This window comes from Nicotiana sylvestris, chromosome 4 (genome assembly GCF_000393655.2).
Source record: "Nicotiana sylvestris chromosome 4, ASM39365v2, whole genome shotgun sequence".
NCBI lineage: Eukaryota > Viridiplantae > Streptophyta > Magnoliopsida > Solanales > Solanaceae > Nicotiana > Nicotiana sylvestris.
In genome coordinates, this window is record NC_091060.1 from 12,706,684 (window position 1) to 12,731,866 (window position 25,183).

Below are 25,183 nucleotides of genomic sequence, written 5' to 3' on the forward strand. Positions count from 1 at the left end.
AAAAACACCGTTATCATATTCTGGTTATCCTTGAAGAAACACCCCTTTTTAGTACAACAATAACCACTTTTTCATATAAAAAAAACTTTTTTCCTTTTAGAAAAATCATTTTACGGTTTTGTTGATGTTTCTTAACGAAGCAAAAATAATGAATACATCCTGACTTATAGTAGCTCACTCTTCAAACATGCTGACTAACAAATCTTGTCAAAACAATAAGAAAAATGAAAACAACTGCAAAAATCGGTTCGCACGTTAAGTTAAAAAAAAATGAGAAATTCCTAGGGCTGCAAAAATCGGTTCGCACGTTAAGTTAAAAAAAAATGAGAAATTCCTAGGGCCCAACCGGGTTCGAACCGGTGACCTCTTGATCTGCAGTCAAATGCTCTACCACTGAGCTATGGACCCCTTGTTGCTTCAGGCAATTAGAGAAATTAATTTTATTAACGATTTAAACTATTATATAAGCTTAAAATCATCAAAATAATTCTTTAGCATCGTGTTTTAATTTTTATTATTGGAGGAAAGTAAGGTAGAAATGTGTAATCACCCAAATGAAAACTGATGAGAAAGAATAAAATGTTCGCACATAGGCGCGAATGGACATTATTTGCATTAGGTGTATGCACTTATTTGCCTTATATTCAAATCATATATACTTATCTTAATTGAAGTACTTTTAATTAATTGTAATATTTATTTTAAATTTGCACTATATATTTTTCAAAACAATAGTGATGCAATGACAGTCGCTTATGATTTTGGATTCACTTAAACTTAATTATGCACTACATTGCCCTTTGTTTGGACACCAAGTAGTCTTAAAATTCCCAAGAGGGGTTGCTCTGATGGTAAGCAACCCTCATTTCCAACCGAGAGGTTGTGAGTTCGAGTCTCCCCAAGAGCAAGGTGGAAAGTTTTTGGAGAGAAGGATGCCGGGGGTCTATTTGGAAGGATGCCGGGGGTCTATAGGGGTAAGGTCTGCGTACACACTACCCTCCCCAAACCCCACTAAGTGGGATTATACTGGGTTGTTGTTGTAGTCTTAAAATCACTTATCTTCAAATTTACTTTTATGATGACGGTATCTAAGTCAGTTTGTGTGTATCTCAATTAATTTACTCGGTACTTGCTACCTTACATCAGCACATATAATCAATAATTCTGTTCACCAAGGCACGGATGGAAAAAAAATTTTCGTCTCTGTTGGATTTTAGATCTTAGTTCCCCACGGTTTTCACCTATTTTATTGGCCGCTAACCACACCCTTAAATGCGCTCCCCAAACTTCCCGTATCATAGGCAAACAGATCCACAATATCAGAGATAAAGGGTAAGGTTTAATGATGTTTTACGAGAAAGACATAATCTACAGTTGCATATCACAATTTAATGGAATAAGTGCAAAGGTAAATCCAAGCTACAAAAACCACCTATGTAAGAGTAAATTTAGATACAAGAACATTATTTTACTCTTAGACAGAGAGAATAACATTTCAAGAATCTGGACACTCGAGTTTTGCCAAGTGGTAAGGCCTCATTGCCACGATACATGTTCTGATATAGACAAACTCATATAATTATAGTCAGCTAATTTTAGTTTCGCAACAAATTAAATATCAAATTAAGTGGAAGAACAAGTCAAATTATTGTTCAAAATGATGATGCACAAAATAAGAAGATGTTCCTTGATTTCATGAGTAACAAACATATATAAAAGATTACTGAAGTTCTCTGAGAAGTTAAAAGGAGCAAGATGAACTAAAACTCAAAATAACAAAGTAGCTCCTTGACTTCATGAGTAACAATATAACATATTAAAGAGTATTGGAAGTTCTCTGAGAAGAAGAGACTTAAAAGAGTACGATGAACGCGAACGACAAGCCAATAGTATAACTAACCACGTTCTACTTCCCCACAAACTATAATCACTTAGCATAAGCAAGAAACTCGTGCACTCAACATTCAATTCCACCAACTCGGCTTCTGAAAACATCAAGCCCCATCTCTGTAGGATCAGTTGCTTGCAGCTCTACCTGGAAACCGTCAAGCTCTCTCTTGAACCTGTCTTTGGAGCTTGCATAAATCATCTTGCTTCTCACTCTTGCCGTGTCAGGTGACCTTTAACAATTGATTCAACAAGACACACAAAAAGTCACGCCAGCTGGCAAAGAGTAACAGGGGAACAATGGAAGTCTAAAGGGCAGCCCGGTGCACTAAGCTCCCGCTATGCGCGGGGTCCGGGAAAGGGCCGGACCACAAGGTTCTATTGTACGCAGCCTTACCCTGGATTTCAGCAAGAGGCTGTTTCCACGGCTCGAACCCGTGACTTCCTGGTCACATGGCAACAACTTTACCAGTTACGCCAAGGCTCCCATTTCGTAAGACGATGGAAGTCTAAATCACTATTTTTTTTTTGTGGAGAATGGTAAGATTTACTATATTTAATAAGAAATTACCAAGCAATGAAGAATATTCTGCTCTTCTGGACGTTTTCTTCAGTCGTGAAATCAAAGTCGTAGACAGCATATCGACACTCATCAGCAGGGAGGCCTGCAGTGAAATCCTCATAGCTTTCAGTTGGTTCACCAAGCTTTTCCACAACAACTTGCTTTTGCTTCTCTTCAATCTTATAGATGATGAACCGGTGAGTTCTTTTTGCCTTCAACTCTAAAAACTTCAGCTTGCAATCATCATGCACAGCCATCCCTGATGCTGCGTTAGCCTACAATTTGGTACAACATACAACATTACCCCAAACGTAATATAAGGCAACACATTGAACAGAAATACAGGGAACAATAATGGGATAAATACCCTATCTAGATCAACAAATTTGTCTTGCGCCTATAAATCATTAGGTTAAAATTATCCAACTAGTCTAATCACTCTTCCAGATATTCCTCCCCTTAAAGAAAAAAGAATCAACAAATAGAAGAGCAAAGAAAGGACCCAAAGCCTCCAGTATTTCAGATTTTTCAAGTCTTATTCATTTCTTCTAGAATTTACAATTCCCACTTGAAAGTCCTCCATCAAATGATTGTGAAGAAAACACATACAAGAGAGATAGCAATTGCATTTCCAACATAACCAAAATTAGGTTGGTTATTCTTCAATTCTTCTGCCTCAAAAGAGCAGAATACGTTATTTTTTGATGTTAGTGAAAAGACCACAATACATAAGTCAAAAGATGATTTCTTTTTCTTTTACTTTTTTCTTAGTGACAAAAAATGAAGATGGCAGAAAAAACTCGTCCACAAGTAGATATCGAAATTGCCATAGAAGCTGAGGCTAATTTGGAATTAGTTTCTCATTACCACCTAGAGAGAGGAGAAACAAAAAAAAAAAAGAAAAAAAAAAAGGCAGACAGAGGCATCCACCTGTGAGACTTTACTATCACATCAATGAAATTAGTACAAATTTCAAATGTAACTTCCAAGGTACAAGTGTTCCAGTACCAGAAATATCGAATAGTCAAGGCCAATGTCGTTCCAAAAATTTCAAGTCAGAATAAAGCTATAGATTCTTTTTTATTCGAACCTCATAAAAGTCAAACAACAGAATAAAGTACAGGTAGAAACTTAGTAAGTGTTTGGACACACATGATTTGCAAATCAACGGCTGTTTTACAATTTGTCAATTATTTCAAGTTCAGCTTTAAATATAGAATCTAACGTCGAAAAACTAGTTTGAGAAGTATTTCAAGTGAAATAATGATTTTAACTCACAAGATATCAATTCTTTTTTCCAAGTGAAATTCACAAATATTCATTTTTTATCTTCAACCAAATATAGTTCAAATGGAGCTTTATAGCCCCAATCCGAGCAAGAAATTTATCCAATAAACCGTAAATTTTATCTCTCGACATCTCCTATTTTGGAACCTGAGATTTACCCTAAACTTTCAAAATAGGCAGAAGTCCTACCAAGGATAATATCTACATGCCTAGACATAGAAAAGTTACATAATGAAACCCACAAGGGAAGAAAAGTTACATAGTCAAACCCACACGGGAAGACTGTGCATGCAGGACAGGCCTTTTGAAATATGTGGTATTAAATAAGCCATACCATTAGTGTGACCGTAAAAATTTTGAAATTTGTGGTCTACTGGTCTTAAACATGCCATAGCATTTGTGTGGTTACAAATGCTTCCTATTTACGGACTAATAGGGAAATAGTGTCAATCTTTTTGAAACGGAGAGAATATCATTTTTTGGGAGAATTCCTAGCCTCAGTATATGTTGTCAAAACAACACATGTTTGTCCAAACGGCAGACTACATAAGTTTGCAGCCGCAGGTTCAATGCAGTCAAACAAAAGACAGTTAAAGATCATTCAAGTAAAGCAAAGACATTCCTTTATGCAATTATGCTTTTCAAAGAAGTTACTTAGAGCAAAGGAATCCATCAACTCCAGATTGCATGATATATTGATACTTGACAACGCATTACAAAAATCAAGTCAGTTAAAGTAACATAAGATTTGATTGCAAAAATACAACTGAAATACAACTCATATAAGACATTAGCAAAGCTGCTCATCAAAGGAGGAACAGATGGTTAGTGATCAAACTCTTAAACTGTAATATCTGGTAGCACACATGAATACATATCCATGTATCAATAAATTGGTTCAAGCAATTTATTGATACGCATGGTGACTTGGTTAACTCATCCGTATCGTTCAAGCAATGAATTGGTACGCATCACTGGGCGAAACCCATTTTCGACCCGCCAATTATCCTTTTTTTGAGCGGATAATATGGGTTGATCCATATTTGACTCACTTTTAGTAAATCAGGATCCAAACCATTTTTATCAGATAATATGTGCGGATACTTCCAAATTTTATCCATTTTTCCAGCACTAGCTACACCAAACCCTTGAGTTAAATACTAAAAAAAATCAACACAACCAAGTGGCTACTGAAACAAAGATCTAAAGCTGGATTTTAGAAATCTCACAAGCTGTCTTCATAGTAAACCACATAATATTCATCAATCTATAGCATAAAGTGAAATCAGATCCATAAAACATTAAGCAATCGGAAAAATAACTTGTAAATTTCATTATAAGTATAGAAATCGTGTCTATTATGCATATCCTTTAACAGATCGAAGTAGTAGCTCAACTGGAAACTTTATAGATAAATTTTACATTGACGCAAGGAGTTAAAGGAAAAAAAATATAGTATCGACTAACCATGATTTTGAAGGAGAGAGAGCGGATTGAAGAGAGGAGAAAATTTAGGGCTCCGATAAAGTTGGTCTTTTCTTGTCGATGATGAGACCAGATACGAATAAGAGGGGTCCTTGTTTTTCCCCTTTCTTTCTCTTTTTATCTTTTTTCCTCTAAATTATGTGATATGTTTATTTTTTTTAATTTTAACACGTCTCAAAATACTTCGTTTGGAGGGTCAATTCGTTTTTTTGGCTCTTTATAAATTTGTTTTTAGTTTTTTTACCTCTTTTTTTTTGCATATAGGAGATTTATTTTTACAGGTCATTTTCTTAAATTAAAAATTATAAAAGGGGCATGATGTACAAATAACACGGAAAAATAAGGTGCACATATTTTTGGCTAAACCTTTTTTTTAAGTTTGACTTGAACAAAATTTTGGCCCAAAAAAGTTTCACCTTTCACAAAATTGAAGAACTTAAGTTGGCGTTTGGACATAAGAATTGTAAAATTTCAGAAAAAAGTGAATTTTTTTTAAAATAAAAATGGTATTTGAAAACTATATTTGTATTGAGATTTGTGAGTGATTTGAAGTGAAAATTTTAAAAAATAGTTTTTTGGGAGTTCTTCATATCTTTTGAAAAATTACAAAATTCATCTTCAAATGAAAATTGAAAATTTCATGGCCAAATACTAATATTCAAAAAAATTGATCTTTTTTTTGGAAAAGAAACGAAATTCTTTTTATGTCCAAATTGGTCTCTTTAAGTTTGTATTAAATTATTCACTCATTAGCTTTAATGTGATATTTACTCTCTTTTAAACTAATAGCAATTTAATAGCCAAATATCTATTTATGGTCACCTCCTACCCTTAAGCCATAAAATAAGTTTTGTATTATTTTTCTCTCTCATATCCCCTTAAATTTCTCCAATCTCCTACCCCATATCTATTCTCTCTCTCTCTACTTACCCTACCAGCTCTTCTCCGCCTCCGAATGCCTCCACACTTCTCTCTATCCCTCCGTCCCTCTCATAACCAACTGGGTCAAATCGCCTCCGACCCGATTACAAATAGATAAGGCCTTAAAAGTCATCTCCACGCACCGGTCCGGCGAGGAGAAAGAGAACGAAATTGTGCTTGGGAATACTGAATTTAAGGACTTCGCGGTGGAGGTATTTGAAGACGCTGTCATTTCGGGGCTGGGAAAGAGTTGTTGAAGCGGGTTCCATTGGGGGCTTTTGGGATTGTTGTTGTTGGTGCGATGGTGAAACCCAGAAAAGAATTGGTTGCGGCGACAATTGGTGCTTACGCGCTTGGTGTTGCCATTTCGGTATACGTAAGCTTTGGGTTGTTCTTGAACAAAGACGACGGAGTTGGGGCTGAGCCACTTAAATTTTCTGTTAATATATTTCAATGAATTTCAATGTATCTCGCTGTATTTCATTGTATTCATTGTCTCTTTTTTTTCATTGTATTTCAATGTATCTCACTGTATTCTATGTATTTCATTGTATTTCAATGTATCCCCTGTATTCTATGTAATTCATTATATTCACTGTCTCGCTATATTCCATGAATGTGTTCATATAATTTCTTTTAATTAATAGTATAATTTATGTATTCAGATGTATTATATAATTTCTCTGGAGATTGCTATATTTTTGGAGTGTTTTTCGGTCGAGAGTCTTTTTTATAACTAGAGATACAAAATCTGTGTGTTATAATTGAGTTTGTTGAGTTATATTAGGAGCCTATTATGTTAATTGATTCACTTTCCGTTTAAAAGTAGTGTAATCCCCTGTTTCACGTCGTGAATACAGTTGAATACAATAATCTGTCCAGCTGTAATCCCATATTTCACGCCATGAATACAGTCGAATACACTCAAATACACAAATCTGTCTAGCTGTAATCCCCTGTTTCACGCCTAGAAATACTACTGTATTCATGAATACAGTAGCTTAAATACATCGAATACACTCTAAAAACTAAAAATATAGTTATAAGAAATAATATAATAAATGGTAGCTACAACTAACTAATAACCACTAAAACATAGTGGTTTCTGAAAGTTTCTCTTTATTATATCATCACTGATATACCATATAAATTAAAGTAACATATTAAACTTTGTTCCTAGTTAAACACTACTAACTAGGGTTGTGCATAATTTGGTAAATACCGAATTATCGTACCGAAATCAAAAATTTTTGTATTCGGTATTCTATATTTTGGTATTCGGTATGGTATTTGGTTTAAGTTTTAAGAGAAAATTGGTACTCCTATTAGGTATGGTATTTGATACTTTAAAATGAAATACCGAAATACCGATACCGTACAGAAATATATATTATATTACACAATATACATTTTATTAATTATAACATAAATATAAGAAATCTAAAATTTTTCTTTTCTTTATTCTCTAAGTTCATCAATTAACTCTAAGCAAGTAACAAGATATTTCTCTAAATTTTCTCTCTCTAGATTGGTATATGTTGGTTTTGGACAAAACTTTTATCAACAAACCTTTTTAGTTTTGTACTTTTAAGTACTTTAATTAAGAATATTACCGTCTACTACTCTATGCACTAGTTAGTATTCAAATCGAATAAACCGAAATTACCGAACCGAAAGGAGAAAAATCGAACCATACCGAATGTAATTAGATACGGTATTGGTATAACATTTTACGTAACCGAATACCTAACCGAAATGTCTAAATACCATACCATACCGACCGTCAAACACCCCTGCTACTAACATAAAACAAAATGAAGCTACGTTTGTTATTTACATTTAAAATATTTTATATCGTGGCTTGAAGATTAAGAACTATTGACCGACGGGGCTCTAAGTGGGCATTTGGACATTAGAATTGTAAAATTTCGAAAATAAGTAAAGTATTTTTTCAAGTTGAAAAGGATATTTGAAAATTAGAGTTGTGTTTTTTTGGATATAAATACAATTTAGAGTTATTTTTGAATATTTGTGAGTGCTTTGAAGTGAGAATTTTGAAAAATAACTTTTGAAGTTTTTCAAATTTCAAAAAATTCTGAAATTCAATTTAAAGTGTTTTTTTTTTGTCAAACACTGATTCTGAAAAAAGGTGAAATAAAATTTAAAAAAAAAAACTTTTTTATGTCCAAAGGGGCCCTATGTGTTTTTACTCCAAGAGTTTTGCAAAAATGGTGCTAGTTCTTACGATTTGTCCGGTGACGTGATGCGCTTGAATGAACTTTAAAATGACATCCCATTTCATTATTTTCTTTTATCACTATCTAAAAGGAGACTTTACGATTATAATTGAAAACAATCATAATAAAAATTGTAATATATGAGTTTAAATTCTTCTACCCTCGCGGTTGATGTTGATTGATTGACTGTTCTATTCTTATTACGGGGAAATTTTTGGCCGTAAATTTACACTTCCAATAATACAAGGACTTTTCGATTTTTGAGAAACACTTTTTTTTTTTTGGAAAAATTATTATGTTAGTAGGAGGTATTATTTTAACAATTATGCCATTGTAGTTTCCTTCATAACAAAAAAATGGATGTCATACACATATTATTTTATCGAGTAGTTACTTCTTGGTAACTTTATAGTTGTAAAATACTCATTTGGTTATAAGAAAACTGTGGCAAAAAACATTTCTAAAGTACGCCATAAGCTAAAGTACATCCTTAGAATATTCATGTGAGCAAATGCATCCTTGATATTTCTAAAAGTGAATTTTTTTTTATCCTTCATTTAGTTACTGTTAAATGACTAAGGCCAAACACATAACCGGTCCTTTATATTTGGCTCCAAATTTATTTTTCGCATAACTAAAGCCAATACTATCGACGTAACTAACGTGAGTACTTTTCAATGCAAATCTGAATTAGTAGGACCCAAGCTAGGGTTGTGTATAATTTGATAAATAACAAATTATCGTATCAAAACAAACGATTTTGATATTTGGTATTCGATATTTTGGTATTTAGTATGCTATTTGGTTTAAGTTTTTAAAAAAAATTGGCATTAGGTATGGTAATCGTATTTAAAAATAAAATACCGAAATACCAATATCGTACCAAAATATATATTAAGTTACACAATACACATATGATTGATTATAATATAAATATAAAAGTTCTAAATTTTACTTTATGTTATTTTATAGTTATTGAAGTTCTAAAGTTTATGATCTGCTATTTTTATAGTTTTCTTTAACCTTTACCATCTTTTTACTACTATACTTGTCTTTCTCCCTTTTCTTTGGTTGTCTACTTACGTTTAAACCTTTCTCCTATCTGGATTTATCATTTTCGGTTTCCCTATTTTTTCACTATATTGTAGTATTTTTATTTTTTATATTTGAGAATACCTCACTTAAGAATATTACAATCTATGGCTTTATACACTAGTTAATATTCGAGCCGAACAAATCGAAGTTACCAAACCCAATAAATAGAAATCGAAAGGAGAAAAGACGAACCATACCGAATTTAATTAGGTATGGTATTGATATAATACTTTAAGAAATCGAATATCGAAAAAGCTGAATCGAAATATCTAAATACCGTACCATACCGACCGACAAATACCCCTATTCCAAGCGAGTACCAAACACCGAATAACAACAACAATAATAAAAACAACAATCCAATATAATCTCACAAGTGAGGTCTGAGAAAGTCAGTGTGTATGTAGACCTTACACTTATCCCGTCGGGTAGAGAGACTAGACACCCAATAGAAAATAAAATAAAAAAGAATCTCATTTGTTTTTTTTTTTTTTAAAAGGAGTGGAGGAAGAAATGGTCCAATTTCCAAAGATTACAAATACCAATAACCACTAGTCTTGAATATAGACAAGAAACTCTACTTAACCCCACCTGGGCTTCGTATATTCTTGTTCTGACCATTTTTTCCCCCTTTCAGCCCAATGTTGCCGACGACTTTCTGACCTTGTCAAAAACCTCTGTGTTTCTCTCACATTTCTGGTCCCAATCTCTTGATACGTATATTTAACTTTATTTAATTTACAACTTTAATTCCTTTTCTATACAAAAGCAAAAAATGCAAATTGATTTATGATATAATCAATTTTCTGATTTTTAGGGTTTTGCATTTGGTGATTCAGATATTTATTGGAGAAGACGATGGCAGCTCCACCAGCTAGGGCTCGAGCAGATTATGATTATCTTATCAAGCTCCTCCTCATTGGCGATAGCGGTTAGTTTTACTTTTTCTTTTTTTACTCGTTTTGTTTTCTATTTTTTAAATTTATGTACCCATTTTCAGGCAAATGAGATTAACAGAAACAAAACGTGCAGCTTAGGGATGGGGAGAAATTGGATCTTTACTTGAAATTGGAGATATTTAGTTAAGATGTTAGAATGAGCTTAACAGCGCACGTAAAAATTGTTTGTCTGAAAATTCTGAATTAGTTTATCTATGTATTCTACATTAGTACAAGCAGTTTCTTTTCCCTTTTTCTATTACTCTGTGCTTCACATTTTATATGATTGGACACGAAGTTTAAGATGTTACTTGTCATATCGCTATGAATGAATATGTTAATTTGATTTATATAATTTTTTAATGAAGAAGGTGGAAGAAATGTATTTAAGTAATGGTTGAAAGGTTAGTTTTGATGGCATCTTAGATAAAATATTGTTACAATCTCTTAAAACATTGAAATATGGATTGGGATAGCGTTCTGTCAAAGTCAGTTAAGAAAACTGGTATACTGCCCACTGCAGTATCTATGGACGTTAATACTTTCACTATACTTCGTGGATCACTTAGATCTTGATGAATGGATGTCAAACATCCATATTTGGTGCTATTCATAAGCTTGACTAGCTTCTACCAAAATGCTTGATTTGTTAAATGATTTTGTAAGGCATTGCAAGATATTCGACGTTACATTCATAAAACTCCCTTTAATATTCACTACGGCTCTCATGTATGCCCCCCCACCCACAATACCCCTTTCTCGTTTTCTTTTCATTTTCTCCTTTTTTCCACTATAACCAACACCGAACCCTGTACCACAACCACACCCCCTTCATGCCTCTTCTGTAATGGTATCTTCAATTACGAATTAAATCTTGAATTTTAGAAAGTAGCTGAAACTTAAAAGTTCCCTCTTATGATAATTGTGGAATTAGTTGAAAACACAATTCTAGTAAGTTGTTATATTCAGAAAGTAACTAGGAGTACTATTATTTACAGGTTGAACTTCAGGTACTGCAGGTTTTTTAGGGAAAAACTTTTCATAGGATAAAAATTTCCATGAGAGGGCTTCTAGAAAGTATTTGTAGTTAATATATTTGTAACTAATTTAAGCCTAAGGGGAAAAAATTGAATATGAAAGTTAAGACCACGACCTTTTTTAATACTTATTTTAGTAGTATTACAGTTAAAAATGTGAAATATATTAACGAGAGGAGTGAGGATGGTCATTTTGTCCAGATGTATAGAGGGAAATTGGGGATAAATATGGTCAAACTCTCATTCTAAGTACATGAGGCTCACGGTTGAATTGGAAGGAAAATGTAACAGTTTCATTTCATTTCATGATTGAGTAGGTTAGTTATTGATTTTCAAAGACGACATTTGCCACAAAGGAAATATTTTCTATGTATAACATCTTTTATCAGTTCCTTGCTCTTTATGATGGTTTTATTTGTAGGTGTGGGAAAGAGTTGTTTGCTTCTGAGGTTCTCAGATGGTTCCTTCACAACAAGTTTCATCACCACTATTGGGTTTGTATCCTCGACCATCCCTCCCTCCTCTGGAAGTACTAATTAGATTGTGTTTCAAACACAAAAAATGCATCTTTTGGGATTACCACAGTATTATGTCAGCAGTTAGTTTTTTTATGTCGACAAGGCTCTCTTTTTAGTCGAATAAAGGGCAGAATATTAAGAAACTGATGAAAAAGTTACACATCAATCTTGATTGGTAGCAGGAAAAATCATGTTTGGCCAAAAAAGTAGAAAATTATGCTCTCTTATGCAGGATGCTAGATGAACTGTCTAGTTTGGGAATCATCATTTTTGAAAAAAACTAATAAATTGTATACCTTATGCACTATTTACTGCTTTCCCTCAACCTTTTCTCGGCCTTGCATTTTTCTCTTCTCCTCCTCCAAATTTACAGGATTGCTCTGCTTTTACAGAATTGACTTTAAGATAAGAACAATTGAACTTGATGGCAAGCGGATTAAGTTACAAATTTGGGATACAGCTGGTCAGGAGCGTTTCCGCACTATCACGACAGGTATATCTAAATCTAGTGTGTATTCGGCAAATGTCCTAGGTTCCTAACTTTTTGTAAGGATGAAAAGAAACAAGATAAGTTTTTTTGGATCTTCAGATATCCTAGAGTGCAAGCTTCTGGTGAAAGGAAACAAGGGCTTCTTTTTTTGTAACTTTTGTCTTGAAAACTAGAGTTTTGAGCGATCACATGTACTGGCTGTATTTATTTGAAGCTTGTAGGTGGCTAATAGTGAAAGTCATGACATTTAAGTGGTACTCCCTCTGACCCAATTTATATGGCACCCTTCGTTTCTTGAGGGTCAATTTGGCTATTCTTTGAAGCTAAATTGTTTACTGGGTGGTTGTATGTATGTATGTATCTGAAGCTAAATTGGATTAGATCAACTCGATATTTCAAAATTAAAATTTAGACATTCAAAAACAATATGAAAATTACTGTAAGTTGCAAATCTTCTCATGTCAGTATGATGAAAAATTATATTTTAAAATACTTGTTAAAGTTCACATAGTTTGGATCGAGAAGTGGAAAGTGCCACATAAATTGGAATAGAGAGAGTACTTAGTTATGGTGCAAGCTGGGAGCAGACCTAGGATTTTCATTAAGGGGTCCAAGAAAAGCCAGGCAGGGAAATGGTGGTTATGGGATTGGAATACAAGATCTCATACAGATCTTGAATCTCCTTGAACATTGTTGTGGAGAGAATCCTTGTATCAAGGGGATTTAATAACATGTATATACACGTACTTCTATTTTTCAAAATGTACTATACCATATAACACAGAAACTTTTTGATGACGGGGACTCAGTTGACCCCTTCGGCTACGTAAGTCCGCCCCTGTACAAACTTCTTGGACTAAAATTGCTAGGAGATTGAATTGAATTAGAAGGTCTGTTCAAATGTGAAATTCATTTTTATTTTCAATGTGCCTCTCAATCATGTTTGAATTTTGTTGTTCACAGCGTATTATCGAGGAGCCATGGGTATTCTGCTGGTGTACGATGTCACGGACGAGTCATCTTTCAATAGTAAATTCTCTCACTATCTTGCTTTAGCGTCCTGCTTATGTCAAATGTTCTATCCTTCAGCACTATTTAGGTTTTCTTTTGCAGCAGAGATGTGATAATGTTGTTTCCAAATTTCAAGCTTTAGCTGGTTTTATGGTCTGATTTGCAGCTTCATGCCCAAATCTAGCATTGATGAGCAGATTTAACTTATTATTTAATGTTTAACTGAACCATTCAGACATCAGGAACTGGATTCGCAACATAGAGCAGCATGCTTCTGACAATGTCAATAAGATTTTGGTTGGGAACAAGGCTGATATGGACGAAAGCAAAAGGGTAGGTTATTGTGATTATGAAATTGTCACTGTGGGAGTTTCTCATCTTCCTGAATCTGGCTAGTTATATAATGGGCATTCACCTCAGGAACCTTGGGCATCCATCCAACCTATGGAAATATTACTTGTAGTCTGTTTGTATAACTAATTTGCTTGGTTTTTCTCACTCCTTTGATCAGGTACTTATTTTCTGATGCACACAGTTTCCATTAGATGCTGTTGATATTATTCCTTTTTTCCTATCTAGGCTGTGCCAACTTCCAAGGGTCAAGCTCTTGCTGATGAATATGGCATTAAGTTTTTTGAAACAGTAAGTCCATGTCTTTCTAATGTCGAAATTGAAATTTTCTGCCGGATGGAGTAAGTTCGGGTACTTATAAATGATGAAATCTGCTGCAGAGTGCAAAGACAAACATGAATGTGGAAGAAGTTTTCTTTTCAATTGCTAGGGATATCAAACAAAGGCTTTCGGAATCTGATTCCAAGACTGAGGTACGCAGATATTTGATATTTCGTTCTTTATTCTTTTGTTTCAATGGACTAGAGTTGATTCAACTTCTACACACATCTAGAATGCGTCCTTATTATTACTTCATCTCGTGATGAATATGTTCTCTCGGTTCATGCAGCCTCAGGCAATCAGGATCAACCAATCGGATCAGGCCGGAACTTCTGGTCAAGCTGCACAGAAGTCATCTTGCTGTGGTTCGTGAATGGAGACAATCGTGTGGGAAGAACGTTCGTTAGTTGCATTTGGATGTAAAAATTGATTGGGATGAAAAACTGATTCCTGTTAACTTCATTACCAAATATTTCTTCGCCATCTGATGGCAAGCTTGATGTGTCAAAGGCTTTTCTACTGTCGTTGTGAATCTATTGTCATGCAGTTAACTAGCCTGCGTTTTGATATCTTCCAACAGTTTCATTTATTTTTCTTTTAATTATTGGAGCTGTTAGTTTTTGCTCCGAGTAGAATGTTAAAAAAGTAGAAACGTAATGCAGGAGTTTTAACATGCGAGAAAATGACATTGTATAGCCGCTCTCAAAATAATAGCCGAAAAAATGTATATTTTTTGGTATATATATATATATATATATACATTATGTATGTTATATTTAAAAATTATACAAATTTATATATTTTTCGGCTATCATTTGTAAATAATTTTTGATACGGACTAAAAGTGAAAAAAGTCCATGCTTTTACCTTCCACTTGGATTCATAATCCTGCTCGTTCCCTATAACCCTATACTTTTTATTCAATTATTAAGATTTATTCAATAACTCTTTACTTTTTTATCGGATGTCCCCGTAGGGACAGCAATATCCTATACTCGACGAATAAAATAGAGAAAGAAACAATTTGAAAGAATTTTAATTTAAAAACAAGAAGGAAATAAAGTTTCTTTTGCATTCGAGAAGTATGGGTTCCCATATCACAATGTGGCCAAACACGCACAAGAAAAGACCATTACATGGGGCAGTTCATTTTGGAAAAGATGGATAATGTATAAAGAAAAGAAAATAATTTTGACTAAGCAAAGGAAATTTAGATTTTAGAATAAGAACATCATAAATAAAAAAATTGCTTGATAAAAGGTTAAATCTTACATTTCACATGATATGGATTTTCTGTTTTATCAAGAGAAACGATCTTATATATATATATTTTGGTAGTACGTTTTATGAATTTGAATTAACTATAACAAGTCAAATCTAATTTTTTTTTAAAGAAACATCAAATGTATAATACTTATATGATAGTCTTTTTTTGGTTTCCCATTCGTTGTTTAGTATATACATTGGGGCTCGACTAAATCCGAATTTGCGCCGGGAAGTCCCACAATGGGAGGTAAAGCGCCCCCCTAACAAAGACGACTCCATACCTAGGGACTCGAACCCGAGACCTCTGATTAAGGATGAAAGAGTACTTACTACTCCACTACAACCGTTGTTGGTTTATATATATGATAGTCTACCGACTACTAGTCTTATAAGATTCTACTCCACTACAACCGTTGTTGTTTTATATATATGATAGTCTACCGACTACTAGTCTTATAAGATTCCGACAATCTACTAGTCTTAGTTTAACACTTGGTCAATGTTTCAAAATAATATAAGAATAAAATTCTAATTTAGAAATTAAGAAAAACTGTTTCATCAGTTCCAATTTATTTTGATATTTGGAAATTATAAAATTACAATTTGTTTCAAATATTTATTTAGTGATTTTTAAACACAAAGGGGCACACTTTTGTTCCTCGCACCCTTCTCGATTTCTAAAGATCTAATCTCTGCTCCATCTAAATGTCAATGTAATCTATTTTTATGATTTTTTTAAATACAAATAGCAATAAGAGTGATAAGGACATAATTTGTTTTATAGTTTAAAATGTATTATTGAAAGTGAAGAAAGAACTGAATCCGTCACCAATCATGACGAAGTTACATAAAATACAAAGGCATGATTCTTAGAATTTAATGTGTGTGTGTCTATATATATATATATATATATATATATATATATATATATATATATATATATATATATATTAAATTTCTAAGAATCATGCCTTTGCATATATAAAACTAAACTTTTCACTATATGAAAAGAGAAAGAACTAAGAAGAGGAAAATAACTTCTTAATACTTGATTGAATTGAATAATAATAAAAAGGAATTCCTAGATTACATGTGATATGGTAATTAATTGTAACTGTTTATTAATTTTTTAAAGAAAAAAACTCACGATTTATTTATCTTTCAAACATATGATAGAGAGCCTAATAAAGAACAAAAAGTTAGTATTAACTTACTACTAATACTCATTTTGTTCGGTAAATGTTACTTGCATCAAATATTTACATCACATTTAACCGCTTAAAAATTAAAGAAAAAAAAATACATATCACTTAACAATATTGATAAAAACTTACTTTTTCTCGACGTCTACACCACATAATTTATTAAATGCATGCTTTTTGTTTGCAAATATAATTCTCTCATGTAGTCATGGTTACTCAGAGGCGGATGCAAAATTTAAGTTCAATGGGTTCAACCCTGAAAGTTTTTTGCTATGAATATATTATATTTTTAAATTATGGGTTCAAACCTACTATTTAGTATAATTTTAGTAAATTTTTATATATAAATTTATGATTTGTCCCGAAAGTACTAGGTTCAGTTGAAGTTTGTCACTCTACATCCGCCACTGAAGTTACTGGTCCATTTTAATTATAATATTTCTCTTTTACACGTCATTTAATAAACTAGTGCCCTATAATAAGAGCCTTTGACTAATATACTTTTTACATTAAGGTTTTTATTGTTATGTAGTAATCAGCATTTCTGGCAAGATGGAAAAAAAGTTAATTATACCGGAAGGTGTATATATTATCATCTTATTAAATTACTTAATATGGTAAATTAATATTATTTGATATAAATACAATGTAAACAACTTTTACCATAAATGTATGCAGGAAAAATATATAATACTATATTGCATTAATTAGTTTTTTTTTTGATGTAAATAAATGTAACTTTTGCCCTTTTTGTTGGGAGGGGAATAATGGTGAGGTTCGAGAACATGGGAAGAAAAGTAGCTTAAAATATAGGCGCTGATTCCTCAACTTTGAACGTGGCCTTGATTTTCCACTCTCTTTTAAAAAAAGTCATTTCCCTCAACCCACAAACCCCTGCCCCTCATTCATTTTCAATCTCTCACTATTCAAAGGTAATATTATACTCCATCGAATCCTCATGTATTTATCTTTTTCCATTGATTATTTTCAATGCTAGCTCGTAATTTCATATAATTCAGCGTAATCTGTATCCTGTTCGAATTTAAATCTGCTTTTCTCCGTTAGATTTGGTGTTTTTTCGAGATTAAAATTTTAGATCCTGTAGCGTTTTGAATTGCTGTTGTAGGCGAGATTGCTGGATCGTAAAATTTTGCTTTTATAGCTATGTACTGTGGTGCCTAAAAATTTAAAAATTGGTGAAGGATTTTTTTTTTTTTTTACGAAAGTAAATTATTAGATCAGTTGATTACGTGTTACGCACGGATTAGTTGGAGTCAACTGTGTGAATCCTCTGTAATCATTGTGCTTCATTTAGGTCCATTTCATTCTGATACTTAAAACTAAAGTATTCAATCGACCAACTTATACCTTGATCCCAAACTAGTTGGACCGTCTATATGAATCATCTGTAACCATTTTGCTATGCTCAAAAACTATTTAATACCCTAGGGTGTGGCCTAGTGGTCATAGTGGTCGATGAAGTGGGAGGAGAACTATGAGATCTCAAGTTCAAATTCCAGTTGAGCAATAAACACTAGGTGATTCTTCCATCTGCCTAAACTGTTGAGGCAAAGTTATATGGTTCCTGTGCTGGTGGAAGGTAGTAGGTATTCAGTGGAATAGTCAAGATGTGCGCAAGCTGGTCTGGACACCACCTTTATAAAAAGAGGAAGCTAAACTATTTTATTAATCCACTGCACCTTAATTCCAACCTAGTTGATGTTGACTGTATGAATCATCAGTAACCATATTGATCGATGCAGAGCCATTTCATTCTAATACCAAAAACTAGACTGTTGAGATTACTTGAATTCTAGATATTGATTATGAGTGTTGACTGATTTCTGTCTGTTTGCTGTTCCGTTCAAATTATTGATTGTTGTATTTTTCCTGTTGTTCTTACTAGGTTATTTCTCAAGGTATAATGATTGTGTGTTGAAGTTTAGTTGGTTGAGGGTTTATTGAAACTTGTGAAGTACTTTTAAATTCAATTTGAGGGCTTGATTTACAACAATGGCATGGTTTAGAGCTGGATCTAGTGTGGCAAAGCTTGCCATTAGAAGAGCTGTGTCTCAGGGTGGTTCTTACGTGCCAAGAAGTCGCCTTCTTCCATCACAAAGTAGATATTTTCATACCACAGTTATCAGGCCAAAGGCGCAATCTGCACCTGTCCCGAGGCCTGTACCACTTTCAAAGTTGACTGATAGCTTCTTAGATGGTACCAGCAGTGTCTACCTTGAGGAGCTTCAGCGGACTTGGGAACAAGATCCAAATAGTGTGGATGAATCGTGGGACAACTTTTTCAGGAATTTTGTTGGCTTAGCTGCCACATCGCCTGGGATTTCTGGCCAGACGATTCAGGAAAGTATGAATCTTCTATTGCTTGTCAGAGCTTATCAGGTTAATGGTCATATGAAAGCCAAATTGGACCCGTTGGCTTTGGAGGAGAGGGAAATTCCAGATGTTCTGGATCCAGTATCATATGGGTTCACTGAAGCTGATCTGGACCGAGAGTTCTTCCTTGGTGTTTGGAGGATGTCTGGTTTCTTGTCTGAGAATCGCCCTGTGCAGACCTTGAGGGCGATATTGACAAGGCTTGAGCAGGCTTATTGTGGCAGCATTGGTTTCGAGTACATGCACATTCCTGATCGTGATAAATGTAATTGGTTGAGAGAACGTATTGAGACTCCTACACCAAGGGAATACAACCGCGAACGACGTGAAGTTATTCTTGACCGGTTGATGTGGAGTACTCAGTTCGAAAACTTTTTGGCGACCAAGTGGATGGCAGCCAAGAGATTTGGGCTTGAAGGTTGTGAGACCTTGATTCCTGGCATGAAGGAGATGTTTGATAGATCGGCAGATCTGGGAGTTGAGAGCATAGTAATTGGGATGCCGCATAGAGGTAGATTAAATGTTTTAGGTAATGTTGTTCGAAAGCCACTAAGGCAAATTTTCAGTGAGTTTAGCGGTGGTACAAAACCTGCGGACGGAGCTGGTTATGTGGGAACTGGTGATGTCAAGTATCATTTGGGAACCTCGTATGATCGACCTACTAGAGGTGGTAAGAGAATTCATCTATCATTGGTTGCAAATCCCAGCCACTTAGAAGCTGTGGACCCTGTTGTTGTTGGAAAAACTAGAGCAAAGCAATACTATTCTAATGATGTGGATAGAACAAAGAACATGGGTGTTTTGCTCCATGGAGATGGTAGCTTTGCTGGGCAAGGTGTTGTTTACGAGACATTGCATTTGAGTGCTCTTCCAAATTACACAACAGGAGGGACCATTCACATTGTAGTGAATAATCAAGTGGCCTTTACTACTGATCCAAGGTCTGGAAGATCTTCTCAGTACTGCACTGATGTCGCTAAGGCTTTGAGTGCTCCAATTTTCCATGTCAATGGCGATGATGTTGAGGGTGTTGTTCATGCCTGTGAACTTGCTGCAGAATGGCGCCAGACGTTCCACTCAGATGTTGTGGTTGATATTGTCTGTTATCGTCGATTTGGACACAATGAAATTGATGAACCATCCTTCACCCAGCCCAAGATGTATAAGGTTAGTAGCTCTTGAAATACCTTGTGCTCTATGCAGAATTATATTCTCTTCACATATGGGGCTGAAATTACTCATTTAACTTCCTGTTATCAGTTAAAACTGATGTAACTGAACAATATAAATATGTTTACCTTCTCTTGAAATCAATTGATCTTTTTCTATTCCTCATGACTGCAGTCAAAGCATTATTATTTTTCTTCAATGGTTGTTATAGGTCATCAGAAGTCATCCTTCTGCATTGGAGATCTATCAAAACAAACTCCTACAATCTGGTCAGGTGACAAAAGATGATGTGGAGAAGATACATAACAAGATCAATACGATCCTTAATGAGGAGTTTGTTGCTAGTAAAGACTATATCCCTCAAAAAAGAGATTGGCTTTCAGCTTTTTGGTCTGGATTTAAGTCACCTGCACAGCTTTCACGTGTCAGAAACACTGGGTATGACTTTTATTTTTTATTTTGCTGTAAATAGTTTATTTTCAACCTTGCATTGTGAGACTCAAGATAAATGCTGGTTTGTAGTGTCAAACCTGAGATCTTGAAGGACGTTGGAAAAGCAATCACAACTCTTCCAGAGGACTTTAAGCCTCACAGAGCAATCAAAAAGGTTTATGATGAGCGTAAGAAAATGATTGAGACAGGGGAGCGTGTTGACTGGGCATTGGGAGAAGCACTTGCTTTTGCAACATTGCTTGTTGAAGGAAATCATGTTAGGTTGAGTGGTCAGGATGTTGAGAGAGGTACTTTCAGTCACAGACATTCTGTTCTTCATGATCAGGAGACCGGGGCAAAGTACTGTCCTCTTGATCATGTTATGATGAACCAAAATGAAGAGATGTTCACCGTGAGCAACAGGTATGTTCTGATGGTTGTCTGATTATGCAAATTTTGCAGTGTTTTATTTTCATATATTTCAGTTTCTATCTGGATATTTTGTCTAGGCATTTGGATTTTGTGTTTCCATTTGATCTCTGCCGAGTGTATCTAGTTGTGGTACTACTTATCGTTGCATAACTAGAAGTGCTTCCGGATGCTTATGAAACTACACTGTAACTGATCCTTGATGTTGTCATTGCAAAATTCTTCTGCCTAGGAACTTCACAACCCGCTGAACAGTTGGTATTCAAAATGTTTCAGCTCGTGATTTGGAGAAAATACTTACCTTACAGATGACCTAACGATATATATCTTTACCTTCCGGGCTACAGTATTGTGAAAGGTGAAAAGTGCAAAAATGCACCAAGACCTGCTGCCCTTAAAGCACAAATTGTGATTTAGTCAATAGAAGCGAAAATTGAAGACCTTCTACCTCCACATATATATAATGCTAGAAAATTTACATAAATTATTCTGAAATATTAATAATTTTTTTAATTTATAAAAACAAAGAAATTCATCCGTATGAAAAGTATAGCAATGTCATAGAAGTCTGGTTAGGCAAAAGCGCATCAAAGCATCAATGAAGTTTATTACTCATATTTGTAATCATTAGCATATTCATCTAATCCATAGCACGGTTAGGCCTCATTGGCATCATCATTGTTATACATCTGAATCTCTTCTTGATCTGATTCCCCCCTCTTGTATATTAGTATGTTGGGATTGAGATTTTGAAGCTGTGGTTGGCTAGCTCTTGTTCTTCCTCCTTGTCGCCTTGTAGGTCCCTTTTGACTTCCTGAAGCCCTTGCCACACTAATCTGTTTTAAATTATCATCTCTTCCTATAACCAGTTGTCCAGTTCATCTTTTGCATCAAAATCTCTGCTCAGCCACTCACTACCATAATCAAGATTATCCAATGAGGTTTGATCAGTGATGTTCTACTGCTTGAAGTGAGCTTCCTAGAGCACAATGTACTTGTCATACGCTAAATCGTTCAATATTTTCTTTCTACCAGGAATTAAAAACAATTATTGCCACGACAACAAAAATAAAGAAGTAATAAAACATCAGAATAATTTGAATCAACTTAAATAAATAATTAAAGCATTCAATTATTATATAATTGAATAGTTTAACAATTTCCCTTTGATACCTGATATTGATTAGCTCACCATCTATATGTAATGGGACTCGATTCTCTTTTTCAATTGATATATAAAATAATAGAATTAGTAAATCTTCTATTTACTGAATTAAAAAGAAGATAGTGAACCTTTATTGTGAAGAGGTTAAAACAGAGAACATATTGTGTTCACTAAAGCATGCATTTATCGTGACATCATAGAGCCAAGGGGGTGGGGCCTCTCTAGTGGCAAGAAAAACACACATGCTTGAATGAGTATAACAAAGTCAATCACTTCTGTAGAGTTAACTCTTGCATGAGTATAATTCGGAAGTGGTTATGTCTCCAATTTTTTAACGTATAAGGGCTGTGTAAGGACTATATATGACTCTATGTTTGCCCTTGTTTTTTTGTGCAGCTCACTTTCAGAGTTTGGTGTTCTGGGATTTGAACTGGGTTATTCAATGGAAAATCCAAACTCTTTGGTTCTCTGGGAAGCCCAATTTGGTGATTTTTCCAACGGAGCTCAAGTAATATTTGACCAGTTTTTGAGCAGTGGAGAGGCCAAGTGGTTGCGCCAGACTGGGTTGGTTGTGCTTCTTCCACATGGTTATGACGGCCAGGGCCCTGAGCATTCCAGTGCACGTTTGGAACGGTTCCTCCAGGTATTGTTGCTAATTCCATTTTCCACAAGGCATTACTTCTTATTTGAAGAACTTGCTCCTTCCTCTTTGGCTAAGGAGCCTTAAGATTCATCTGAAATAAATATGATTTGACATGCTGACTTTCTCTGTGAGAGAAAAAAGGTCAAGATGGAACAAGTCAAGGCCATATGAATCTAATGAATGCAATCATTGTGCGATGTATTCTAGATAGTAATAAGGTCCAATTACATACTACGGCAATGTCGTTGCATTTATATCCTATACTTCAAAGCAGTTTTGAAGAGTATCATGTTCCATCTTCCCTTTACAGAGTTGTTGCGTCTTGCACTGTTAGGTTAGGATATCTTTATTTGTCTTTTGCTAGTGACTAGCTACATGTTACTGTGTTAGTTAACCATGGAGATCAATCGCAATTAGCCGCATGGTGGACATGGTGTTTGGGTTCTCTATATATTTTCTCCTCCAAAAAGTGGGGAAGATCTTTACTTGACCCCAGGGTCATTATGAATGTGTGTTACTTTGATGCTTCTAAAGTATATAGCTCATTTCGTCCTTTGCTCAATGATTTTCATGGCAGATGAGTGATGATAATCCCTTTGTCATTCCGGAGATGGAACCTACATTGAGGAAACAGATCCAGGAATGTAACTGGCAGGTGGTGAATGTGACAACTCCTGCAAATTATTTCCATGTGCTCAGGCGTCAGGTATGTCTGATTGCAAGTTTTTAAATTTTTAGCTCGTCACTTATGTATTCTCATGTAGCGCATCACCACCTTCTTAGATTCACAGAGATTTCCGTAAACCTCTTATTGTGATGTCCCCGAAGAACTTGCTTCGTCACAAGGAGTGCAAGTCAAACCTGTCTGAGTTTGATGATGTCCAAGGTCACCCAGGTTTTGACAAACAAGGTACCCGGTTTAAGCGTTTGATAAAAGATCAGAACGACCACTCAGATCTTGAAGAGGGTATCAGACGTTTGGTCCTCTGCTCTGGAAAGGTGCGTTTTCTTATTTCTTTCTTATGATATTGACCCCTTGCTCTGTTGTATATTTGTATTTCCTCTTAAGTTTGTTGATATTCATGTCAGACACAAATAGTTGCTTCATTTAGCAATAAACGTGTGTGGTTGCAGACTGGGTGACAAAAATAGCATGGATAATAGTAAAAAAAAATTGAGTTTATTTTACTTGTTCCGCTCTTTATTTTTTTATTTTTTTAATCAAGAAAACCTTTTTACTGAATGTCCCCGAAGGCACTGCAGCACTTTTCTTTCAATAACTGTTCTTTTGTGCTCACAAGGTGCTAGTATTGAAGTATGCTTTCATGCCTTATGCCAGGTGTATTATGAGCTTGACGAGGAGAGGAAGAAGGTTGATGGGAAAGACGTTGCAATCTGTCGGGTGGAACAGCTTTCTCCTTTCCCATACGACCTTGTTCAACGTGAATTGAAGCGATATCCAAGTATGTCTTCTGAAATATTTGGCCTATCCTTTGTTGTTGAATCACAGGGAATGCTATGTTTTCTTTTAAAACATTCAGAAACTGCACTAAACATTTATAGCAAATACGATAAGTTTCTGCACCTGAAGCACAGTTGCTAGCAATACCTTTAAGGCAGGACTGCATGTAGACAAAGACTAACTGATTCGGCTTTGATGGCACCTTTTATAGAGGTTGCTACTGTAAAGTTATGTCAAATGTTTAGCAAAGCTAATTTAATTTCGTTTAACTGTCGTGTTGTCAGACGCGGAGATTGTTTGGTGCCAAGAGGAGCCAATGAACATGGGTGCATACAGTTACATTGCCCCACGTCTTTGCACTGCAATGAAAGCACTTGGCAGAGGTGATATGGATGACATAAAATATGTTGGTCGTGCTCCTTCTGCTGCCACAGCTACTGGTTTCCAACAGGTTCATGTGAAAGAACAGACCGAGCTTGTCCAGAAAGCCTTGCAACAGGATCCAATTAATTCTCCATTCTGAAGCTGAGGCCTTGTTGTATTCTTTGCACAAAGTACCAAGACTAATGGTGAAATAAGAGATCTAACTCGATTACAAACTATTTTCTGATAAAAGTTTTGATTCTTTGGGAAACAGGGGCATATTGTTTGTGCTCTTTTTTCTTTTGTATTGGTCAACTCAATTAATACTTATAGTATCTTAGATCTGTACAAATAAAATGTCAGAACTAAGTGTCCTGTACTCCCTTCAATTCTTGTGAGAGAATGAACTCCACTATTTGTCCTCGGACCTGGCGATACATTTGCAGATTTTGTTTCCAGTTTGTAATTGACCCATTTAAAAGAAGAATGAATGAAAGCTCTCCTTATTCTCCTATAA

The 25,183-nt window shown here is 34.7% G+C and overlaps 3 protein-coding genes and 1 non-coding gene across 7 annotated transcripts; 2 read left to right on the forward strand and 2 right to left on the reverse strand.

Annotated features, from left to right (window-relative positions):
* Positions 1-336: 336 nt before the first annotated feature.
* Positions 337-408, reverse strand: TRNAC-GCA (transfer RNA cysteine (anticodon GCA)). Its single transcript has one exon. It is a non-coding gene; the product is annotated as a tRNA-Cys (tRNA).
* Positions 409-1,664: 1,256 nt separating this feature from the next.
* Positions 1,665-5,372, reverse strand: LOC104244625 (actin-depolymerizing factor 2). The gene is made up of 3 exons (XM_009800090.2): positions 5,204-5,372; positions 2,459-2,724; positions 1,665-2,120 (listed from the first exon to the last, which is right to left on the reverse strand). The coding sequence occupies exons 1-3, from the start codon at positions 5,204-5,206 to the stop codon at positions 1,958-1,960; spliced, it is 432 nt and encodes a 143-aa protein (XP_009798392.1). The 5' UTR covers positions 5,207-5,372; the 3' UTR covers positions 1,665-1,957.
* Positions 5,373-10,051: 4,679 nt separating this feature from the next.
* On the forward strand, positions 10,052-14,709 carry LOC104244627 (ras-related protein RABE1c-like). 4 transcript variants are annotated; one of them, XM_009800096.2, is made up of 9 exons: positions 10,052-10,173; positions 10,314-10,405; positions 11,871-11,943; positions 12,360-12,460; positions 13,421-13,486; positions 13,704-13,801; positions 14,048-14,110; positions 14,200-14,292; positions 14,430-14,709. In XM_009800096.2, exons 2-9 carry the CDS (start codon positions 10,333-10,335, stop codon positions 14,511-14,513), a joined length of 651 nt encoding a protein of 216 aa, XP_009798398.1. In that variant the 5' UTR covers positions 10,052-10,173; positions 10,314-10,332; the 3' UTR covers positions 14,514-14,709. The 4 variants fall into 4 exon arrangements, with proteins under 4 accessions (XP_009798398.1, XP_009798394.1, XP_009798395.1 ...); XM_009800092.2 differs by having other exon boundaries at positions 10,061-10,191; XM_009800093.2 differs by having other exon boundaries at positions 10,066-10,191; positions 10,292-10,405.
* A 2,731-nt stretch (positions 14,710-17,440) lies between these two features.
* Positions 17,441-25,183, forward strand: LOC104244628 (uncharacterized). Its single transcript, XM_009800097.2, has 9 exons — positions 17,441-17,540; positions 18,515-20,169; positions 20,384-20,610; positions 20,695-21,027; positions 22,595-22,841; positions 23,419-23,547; positions 23,625-23,840; positions 24,181-24,304; positions 24,588-25,183. Exons 2-9 carry the CDS (start codon positions 18,622-18,624, stop codon positions 24,824-24,826), a joined length of 3,063 nt encoding a protein of 1,020 aa, XP_009798399.1. The 5' UTR covers positions 17,441-17,540; positions 18,515-18,621; the 3' UTR covers positions 24,827-25,183.

Coding starts and splice junctions, on each gene's coding strand:
- LOC104244625 (XM_009800090.2), bottom strand. Junction 2,121..2,458: donor AGAATATTCTTCATTGCTTG/GTAATTTCTTAT, acceptor CAATTGTTAAAG/GTCACCTGACACGGCAAGAG.
- LOC104244627 (XM_009800096.2), top strand. CDS start 10,333: ATGGCAGCTCCACCAGCTAGGGCTCGAGCAGATTATGATTATCTTATC. Junction 13,802..14,047: donor ATATGGACGAAAGCAAAAGG/GTAGGTTATTGT, acceptor TTTCCTATCTAG/GCTGTGCCAACTTCCAAGGG. Junction 14,111..14,199: donor GCATTAAGTTTTTTGAAACA/GTAAGTCCATGT, acceptor AATCTGCTGCAG/AGTGCAAAGACAAACATGAA.
- LOC104244628 (XM_009800097.2), top strand. CDS start 18,622: ATGGCATGGTTTAGAGCTGGATCTAGTGTGGCAAAGCTTGCCATTAGA. Junction 21,028..22,594: donor ATGTTCACCGTGAGCAACAG/GTATGTTCTGAT, acceptor TTTTTTGTGCAG/CTCACTTTCAGAGTTTGGTG. Junction 23,841..24,180: donor TGGTCCTCTGCTCTGGAAAG/GTGCGTTTTCTT, acceptor GCCTTATGCCAG/GTGTATTATGAGCTTGACGA.